The sequence below is a fragment of the Hemitrygon akajei genome, chromosome 2 (assembly GCF_048418815.1).
Source record: "Hemitrygon akajei chromosome 2, sHemAka1.3, whole genome shotgun sequence".
NCBI classification, from domain to species: Eukaryota; Metazoa; Chordata; class Chondrichthyes; order Myliobatiformes; family Dasyatidae; genus Hemitrygon; species Hemitrygon akajei.
In genome coordinates, this window is record NC_133125.1 from 166,923,202 (window position 1) to 166,932,699 (window position 9,498).

Here is a 9,498-nt window from a genome sequence, read left to right on the forward strand (position 1 = left end):
TTATAAAAAGGAAAAGACATGTCGTTATTCTTTATTTGCTTGCCGAGATAAGATCGCCCTTCAGAGCGGGTGTGTACTGCGCTTAGGCACAGCTCGAACCGCGGCTTGGTGTTAATCACTTAACGTGAGTCTGAATAATTCTTTTCAACCTGACGAGTCAACATCTGTCAGGAAGCGAGCTATCAACGAATTTAACGATTCTGACAAATAGAGGAAGACAAATTACGAGATCTGAATAACCTTAACCTCAGACTTCTCAGAAACAGGATAAAATGCTGGAAATTCTAGTCAGCATGTACAAATAAAAGTGCGTTTCATTGCTTCAGATACGGGAGCGATGGAGTTCCAGAATTCCACCGGACATTTTTGGAGCCGTATCAAGGTACATCAGGGAAGCTGGCTTATCCAGCCTGAACCAGCTACCTATTTACACGAACCTACATTTATCTAATTTTTTAATTCCTCCGACATTCCCATCAAATTTGCCCCCGTTCTCCTCATTCTAACCCCACTCCTGCTCCCCCACCCCAGGTTCTACTATTTACCTACATGTTCGGGGAAGTTTACACAGATTAATTAACCTGACACCCAGCACGTTTTGGGGAGGAATCGGAACAGCTGGAGAATAACTGGCGGTGGGGGGTCGGGGGGAGTGGGGGGAGTCCACACTGAGAGGTGCAAACGCCAAATAGACAACGCAAAAGATCAGGACTGAATTCGGCTTTCTGTCTCCGCTACTTTACAAAGCCTGAACTTCCAGCCACCTAACTGGTCTGTAATCCCTTGAAAATTTTGAACTGCTTTGGTCTTTTGGATGTCATCATTAACCCAGGCCAGTAAGTGAGCGGCAATTACAGTAACCACATCTGAAAACATATAAGACAACATGAAATATTAAATAGTTGATTGAGCGTGGTTGCTATAATACAACAATAAAGATGAAAACTGTTTCTGCCGCTTTCTACACTGCGCCGTTAATTAAACACAGACTACATGAACACTGAGTTGGGTTTGTAGCTCGGGCATTTTTTTTTACAAATCAAAAGAAGAATCAGGTTTAGTATCACCGGCATGTATCGTGAAATTTGTTCACATAGCAGCAGCAACAGTTCAATGGAACGCATGATAACCTAGAAATAAAATTAAATAAACAAATAAACTGTAAGCGTCTATATGTATAGTTCAATTTTCAGAAGAATCTGTCATAGCACCGCATGTTTATATTTAGAAGTCATTAGTTCCATTTCCTCGCAATTTTCTAGGTCGGAATATGTCTGTTTGCACTAACTCGTAAACGACCTTTGCAAAGCCATGAACGTTTAATGTTGTTTTCCATTCAGCGCAATCTGCTCTCTGTCGAATTAAATGGTAATCATGAACCACTTACACAACGCACTCGGGTATTTTGTGACAGTATTCTGGGAGTGGGACCGCGGGGGCCCTGAATCGTTACCCGATTACACTATTAATTCTACCGGAGTCGGGTAACTCAAGTCACGCTGAAGCAGTTGAGATAAATGCAATGTATCAGGTGCTAACTACATAACCGGGGTTAATGGAAATATGCAATATAGAAGGGAACTAATGGATCAGTTCTGCCTCTGTGCGCTTTTTGAAGCAGTTACTGAATAGTACCACTAGTTTTGTTAGCCAACCATCCTATTTATTCGCCGGCACGCTTCTTTTAGTTCTTGTATCCCTTTAAAAGAAACAAATGAATATTCTTCTCTAATCGGTTATATGATGGGATTTTAATATCTCAATAATACACAACAAACCAGACCAATATATTCTCTTCTGTTCGATTTCTTTATCAAATTGCACCAATGCTGTGACCTGGCATTATCTACTCCATTGCCATTAGAAACAGTTTCCCTCATTCTCTCCGTCAACATCAATCAGAATTCTGAGTCCCTCTTTTAACTCTATCTCGCCTGAGCAGTGAAATGCCAATTCCAAATGAAGGCTGCACTTTTAGTATTCATGAAGGGTCATAGTCCAGTACGTTAACTGCTGCGCCACACTATAGATGCCGGGTGACCTACTGAGTTCTTCCAGCGTTTTATGTTTGGTGCTCTGGACTTCCAACATCTGCAGGATCGCTTGTGTTTATGGTGTTCATTTACTGCATGTTTTGATTAAAACAAAATCCCGGTTTAAAGTTGAATTTATTGCATTTTAATGTCCCACTCCGCTCCCCACCCTGGTATCACTCCCTTGTGCCCGAACTGCTTAATTCCTTCCATAGATGCTGCTCCAGAATGTGGTGTGTGTTGCTCTGGACTTTCAGCATCTGCAGAATCTCTTATGTTTACATTTTCTGTCCTGTCAACCCCTCCACAATTTTGCCATTCTTTCAAAGATCCAATACCCAAAATTTTATACGACACTTTAACCAAAGTCGCGTCACAGACTTATGAATTTTCAGCATACCGTTGTTCATATGATACACTATGCATCCCTATATAAGTCATAGGATACTACCGTACATTCTTTTCCCACCCTCTACATTTAACTTAGGTCCATCATATTATGTAGCAATTTACACGAAAGCAAACTGTTTCAAGTAGGAATGTGCTTAAAACAAATTTAGCAAGTTTTTCAAGTTCAAGCTCAAATCTACTGTCATTCAACAAGAACATGTCTATCACCAAACAAAGCAATGTTGCTCCCATTCAAGTTTCACAACGCAGTATATATAACTCACACACAGCATATGTAATGTTGCCACAAATAATAAAATATATCCCAGAAGATTGACATTTAGCATAAGGTGTATTTAAGGCACAAGTTATCCGGTCCGGGCTTTTACAGTTTACTTTTTATTCGGTATCAACAAATCAAATGCGTTATATTCCTTTTTGTTGAATTTTTCTTCCGACTGCAATTTATGTCTTTAGAACCTAATTCCACTTACTTCGAATGGTGTAACCACTCATAATGTGTTTTTTTTTTCAGAAAGACCAAAGGAATTTGACCGATTGCGGGAACTGGAACTGAGATTTTTGCCCATGTACACTAGTCTGTGTGTGTGCATATACGGGTAGATAGATTAATTTGCTCTTCGCTGGCGGTTACTTTGACCAGCAAACCAGCAATGGGAGAGATAAAATGAAACCTGCAATATTATAATATTAGGCCCTTCCATAATGTCCTACCTAGCTTCTGATTAAAACATGCATTTTTCAATTAATGAAATTTATACTAGAAGACGATTCCAATGTATAATCTGCATTCTGCGATAACAAGTATTCATGATCATAGCCAATTAGTGATGCCTTTAAAATATCAGCGTTCATATGTGAAAATTTTTGACCTATCATGTTGAACTAGATAGTTATAGAAATATTAATTTTCCGTACAAATCTGGGCGAGGCACTTTTCCCCATTTATCGAAGCGTTGCTGTCTAAGTGCACACATCATAGCACTGTCGGTTCCCTCATGTATATTAATTAACCAATCCTTTAAGTAGCAAGTTGTGCAATGCACTGATCTTTCCAACAGCTACCACACCGCCTCCAAATCACTGTGCGATTAAACTTATTAAACTCCCTTTACGAAATTTACAAATCTAGTGATTAGCACGATTAATAATAAAAAAGAACTTCGTTTCCGTTCGTGACACCATCCTAGAATTAAATATTATCATTTAAATGTGAAGAAGGATTGGCAATTATTAAATCGCTAATAGGGTTTCTGCTATTTAGCGCGCGCCGGCGCCTAAATTTTGCTGCAGACGCCGTTTACCCATTAACCGTACGCCAATCGCCGTCCATATATGTCAGCATCTACCTATCTTTGTATGAGTTCACAACCAAAAAGATTTCAAAGATCTGATTTCCGTTGGGTAAGGTTCTCTGTATCTCGGCAAAATCATTAGATCTTAATGCTTTACTTATTGAAAATGAAATGTTTTATCTTCTGAAAGCATGTAGGTGAACAATTGAAGCGTTAACGCAAAGACTGTAGGCGACTCACTGGTACATAGGATAAGTATAGATAAGTGGTTCGAATGCCCTATTTGTGTATTGTGTGCCTCTCACTCTAATCCCACTTTTTCAAATATCTGATAATCATGGTCCTCCTTCTTAATCCCAAGAGATTCTGTAGATGCTGGAAATCCAGAGCAACCCGCACAAAATGCTGAAGAAAATTTCTTAATATTGCTCCAGCCCTGGATTTTCAACTACTTAAATATATTTTAATATACTCAGCCGCTTACTGTAAATCTCCCCGATGTATATTTATCTGTATATACGTGAAAGGTAGAACATGTTCCCATTCAATATTCAATATTTTGCTCCATTTTCCTAACTTTATCGATGACCAACCGCAAATCTGGGAAGATGATTTCTGTATTTAGGCGTTGCTGCTTATAATTTATGTATGCACCCCTTTCCTTTTTCTGCAAAATATGTATTCATAAATTCACGCCACTTCATCTGCCAGCTGATCATTGATTTTACATAGTCAGAATCGTACTTTCCTTAATTTTCGTGTCGTAGATTGCAATTTCGAACTTCTCTCTCTCTCTCTCTCTCTCTCTCTCTCTCTCTCTCTCTCTCTCTCTCTCTCTCTCTCTCTCTCTCTCTCTCTCTCTCGCTCTCTCTCTCTCTCTTACTCTTCTCTCTCCGCTCCCTCTCTCTCTCTATCTATTATCCGGTACTTTTGTCTTTCTCTCGCCCTTTCCCCTTAGATTTTCTCTCTCACTCTCTCTTCTAGAAGCAAAGAAATACAAAATGAGTTCACAGGAAATTCAGTCGAATCACAGATAAGGTAACGTCTAAAATTGGGGAGTGGGTTACCGCAGAGCAACCGACGCGATTTTAAATAAACACTAATTATTTTGGCACTTAATAAAAATCACGTTGAGGTTTAAAATCTGAGTGAGAATAGAAATGAAAGGATAGGAAAACAAACAGAAATGCCGGAAAAACTCAGCAAGTCGGGCAACATCGGTAGAAAAAAAATTCATTTAACGACCGGGAATTGTCTTTAGAACTGGAAGAGGGGAAAATCAAGTTCAGATTAAGTAACAGAGAAGCAGGTAGAATTGAAGCCCGCGCTCAAGTATTATTTGAATGATAGTGTACCAACATATTGTTCATTTGAATTGAATTTGTTAATTTCTACTCTGGATGCAACATTTTACAGGTGCCAAAGCATTAAAAGGTTTACAGAGATGCCCTGATGAAAGGTCTAGTCCTGAAACAACTACCGTTCATTCCCCTCCATGGATGCCGCCTGGCCTGCTGAGTTCTTCCGGCATTTTACATGTGTCTCTCTGGATTTCCAATGTCTGTAGGATCTACAGAGAGGTCAAACGCTGTGCTAGAAAAACAATGGTAAGCGAAAAAGATGTAAGCGTGTAGAATGGCGTACGTTAATGTGTGATTAAGCTGCAGGATTAGCCCCCACTGTTCTGAAACATTGCCCAGATATACGAGCTCGATATTATCACGACATCCCTGGAATTCAAATCCAATTTTGTAAGCTGCAAAGAAAACATGAGGATGATTTTTTTAATGGTCGCAGTCACGGGAAATTTGAAACAGCTGGATGGCTGCGAACACCCAAATGGTTTAAATCTGCACCATACAAGAATGAACAGAGAATACCGCCGTTTCCAGCCTATGAACAAATAAATAATTGTAAAACAGAACGTGTTGGGAACTTCATAGAAGGAGGAAACTTTACTAGCAAACTGTGCGTTTTCAAGGCAGCAACATATTAAGTTTTGCTGAGAGTAAATTCTGCTCATATATATCACTGGCATATGAGAGCAGTTTAGGACTTTCAGGACGAGCGGAAGCCAATGCCTAACCTTCTCGGTCTGTCTGGTCGTCTTCTCAGCAAGGACACATTTTTGCACGGACTTTAGGATTTCCATTCCAATGGAAACCGTGCAAGAAGCTCTAGTACTGTTAATCAAAGCGTAAAATGACTGTTTAACCTACCTGCGTTTCTATTGATTTAAAAGCATACTTGGATTAAAGAAAGGGTACCTTTTGTGAGAAGTGCCTTAAAGCGAACTGTGTTTTAATATTCCGTCGCAAATTCTTCGTCTGAGGGACTGACTAGTACTGGACAGAGTCGCCTTTCTGCAAGTTATCCGAGTTTCCGACGATAAGTGTAATTATCTTCAAAAGCATCCGGACGAAATCGATGGAAATCTTTACAGACTGACTGTTAGGTTCAAGCTACAATGCAGTGAAATTATCTGCTCCTTGGATGCCAAATGAGTCTCGGTCGTTTTTGTTTCAATCCGTCGTTTTTCTTATAAGTTTTTCTTCATTCAAGTTATATCTCTAGTACGGTCACTGTCTGAATGATTCGCCAACGCAAAACATTGTGACTTTTCAACGTGGCAGAAGTCGTCACTCCCCAGCACTGCAATGCAGAATTTGCTGGTTTGCAGTTTCACTCCCGCAGGCAGCGTACGTCAACTTCACTGGCCCCTCCGCACCTTCCGCAAAGTATGACGATTTGCTTGACTCCTCACTTTTTGTAAAGAGAAACGCTCCTGCAGGGATATTTCCATCCTATCCCTCCAGGAGTTCTTTCATTACAATCTAAGTACATTTTGCCCTGAATTGCGGCTCGTGATGTCCAATTAAGTGATATTTCAAATAGCAGAAGCCCAAATCTCACAAACCTATGAAAAAATTGCATGCCTCCCTGTCCTACCATAACAGTCGGTGTTACGACCCCCAACCCCGCCCCCATTTAATCAGGCAGGAGCGAGGGTGTGGAGAGACATTCCCTCCACAGATGCTTATGTCACCCGGCCCCTTTCCTCCATATATTATCCATCTGCCCTCTCCACTCTTACTTTGATGCAGGGTTTCGACCCAAATCGGCCTACAGCACCCCACAGCTCCCCCCCCCCCCACACACACACACACACAGATCCGTTCGGCCCGCTGAATTACTCGCCTGATTCCAGCATCAGCAGCCTCTTTTATCTACTATTATGTAACTGTCTGGGCACCTCACACAATGTGCACAATAAATAAAATGCATTGTACACAATGTGCACAATAAATGCAATGTACACTGTCGCAAATAATGTTTAAAAAGTCTCAAACTCACAAGATATACGATGATGACTATCGTTTTGAGCATAGTCGGAGATCTAAATAGAGAGAGAGCTAGACAGACAAACAAACATATAGATAGATGCATGCATATACAAATACATAGATAGAACATGCATACATATGCACATACAAACATACATAGATCGATAGAAAGTCAGGCAGACCGACGGGTGAGTGATTGAAGTCCTACTATAAGCACAGAATCATTACAAATGATTACATAGATAGATATTTGGTCTAGTATGAAGTTATGGTAATTTGTACATTCGAGTTCTTGTCCTCATCTCTTCGGACCCAGATCATAAAGATCGAGTGTAGAAGCGTTAAGTATTCCCCTTTGGTGCAAAGAGATAGCCATTGGGTATGCATCAACATTTTGTAGCGTAGTTTGTGATTTGGCACTACAGAAAGTTAGTTACGATGACAGACGACGCACTCAAAGCTCACACCAGATTAAAAGCAAAATGCCTGACTGGCAAGGAACATCCTTGGTGGTGATGCCAAACAGTTTTCTCAATTAGCTTTCATTTTGTTCCTTTGCCAATGGAACTGAAGAACCGACGACTGTGGACAATTTGAGGAGCCCTCCAGACGATGATGGCGAACAGTCCAAACCAGACAAACCTTTCAACCAGATCTTCCAACATGTTTTGCAAGCAGTGTTCGGGGGAGGGGGGTGGGAGCTGAGTCATTGAGAAACCACAAGTATTGGGAGGTGGAGAATGACTGAGTGGGTGGTGACGAATAATGACATCTGAGGTACAGCAAACTGAACGCTATTCAAACCCACTTCTTACCAAAAATACTAGTGGAAAAATAGATCTGTCTCCTCAAAGCATAGTCTTCGCATTTTTTTACTCTGTGTGTTAAAGAATCGAAAAGGTGAGAGGCTGTCGAAGAATTTCGTCGTCAATTTACTGTAAACAGACAGTACCCCGTTAACAAACAGAAATAAAGGCACAGACCTCGCTGTGTGTTTAACCTTTTAATACGCAATCACGGATCAAGACTCTGCTAATGCCAGGTTACATCTTAAATTTATAGAGTAAGTTCTGGGCAATACCCAACAGCTATACATACTTGGTCAGCGATTTCAAAAAAACACTTGTTAGGTACATCAAGTGTATAATTGTTTCCGCGTGGTACACTAAATTAGAACTGCATATTCACATTTACACCCCCTATTAACCAGACCGACTCGGACAAAGTTTAGTAATAGTTCACTATTGGCATCTGACAGTCTGTAAGTCACTTTGTTTCTCGGACAAAAATCAAGAGTACATCATTATACAGGGCCTGTCAGCGGCGTCAACAGAGCTCTACGAAGAGGCATTTCTTACAGGTCCGGGGCCTTTATTTAAAAAGGGAACATCGACGCTGTTTGCCCATTGTACGGGCAAATCAGTGGCGTCAACAGAAGTCTACGAACTAAATAAAAGAACAGAAGGGATAAGCGGAGTGGCCATTCTCGGGAGTAGGCCAATGGCGAGAGTAGAAGCGACAGGTTTGGGCTCAAAAGAGGCGTCGGCTCTGCATGAATCGTCTTTTAAGGTTTCCTTTTTATCTCTTTTTCCTCTGTCACTGTACCATTTAAGTGACTGTGGTGTGTTCTTCATGCCGGATGTTGGAGTCTTGGGTGACCCAGCGTCTCCCGGGGAACGCCATCTGTGTGAAGTGCATCTGGCTGCAGCACCTTGAAGTTCATGTTAGGGATCTGGAGCAAGTGATTTGTACGGGAGAGTGAAGATATAATTGATCAAAGTTACAGGGAGGTAGTCACCTCAAAGTTGCAGGAGACGAGTAGCTGGGTGACTGCCAGGAGAAATCGAAATAGGCAGTGAGAGTAGAACCATTCCCCTCAAAAACAAGTATAGCGCTTCGGATAATCTTGTGAGGGATGACCTCCCGGGAGAATGCCACGGTGACCGGGTTACAGGCACTGACCGTGGGTCCGTGGCGCAGAAGGGAAAGTGAGAGAAGAAGGAAGCGGTAGTGATAGGGGACTCGATTGTGAGAGGAACAGACAGGGGATTCTGTGGACGTGAACGGGACACATGGATGGTATGTTGCCTCCCAGGTGCCAGGGTCAGGGATGTCTCAGATCACGTCCGCAACATGATGGAGAGGGAGGGGGAGCAGCCAAGCATCTTTGTATATATTGGTACCAATGTCATAGGACTGAAAAAAAATGAGGTCCTAAAAGAGAATTTAAAGAAGTACATAGAAAGCTGACAAGCAGGACCTCCTGGGTAGTAATTTCTGGATTGCTGCCTGTACCACACAGGCAGCAAAAACAGGGTAGAAAAAGGATGATTTGTCATATAAATGCGTGGCTGAGAAACTGGTGCAGGGGGCAGGGCTTCAGCCTCTTGGGTAATTGGGATCTCTTCTGGGGGA

At 41.5% G+C, this 9,498-nt stretch overlaps 1 protein-coding gene across 3 annotated transcripts in view; it reads right to left on the minus strand.

Moving 5' to 3' along the window:
* Nucleotides 1–8,401, minus strand: part of LOC140718262 (uncharacterized) — a 31,007-nt gene extending 22,606 nt beyond the window's left edge. The window contains exon 1 of one of the 3 annotated variants that reach the window (XM_073031789.1): nt 8,383–8,401. Coding sequence is in view for 1 of the 3 variants with exons in the window: in XM_073031772.1 (XP_072887873.1) it covers nt 7,366–7,404 (39 nt within the window). In the remaining 2 variants the exon portion in view is untranslated. Of the gene's footprint in view, nt 1–6,006; nt 6,452–7,365; nt 7,420–8,382 lie in introns of those variants that run through there. The other 2 variants (XM_073031772.1, XM_073031781.1) reach the window with 2 other exon arrangements.
* Nucleotides 8,402–9,498: the final 1,097 nt, after the last annotated feature.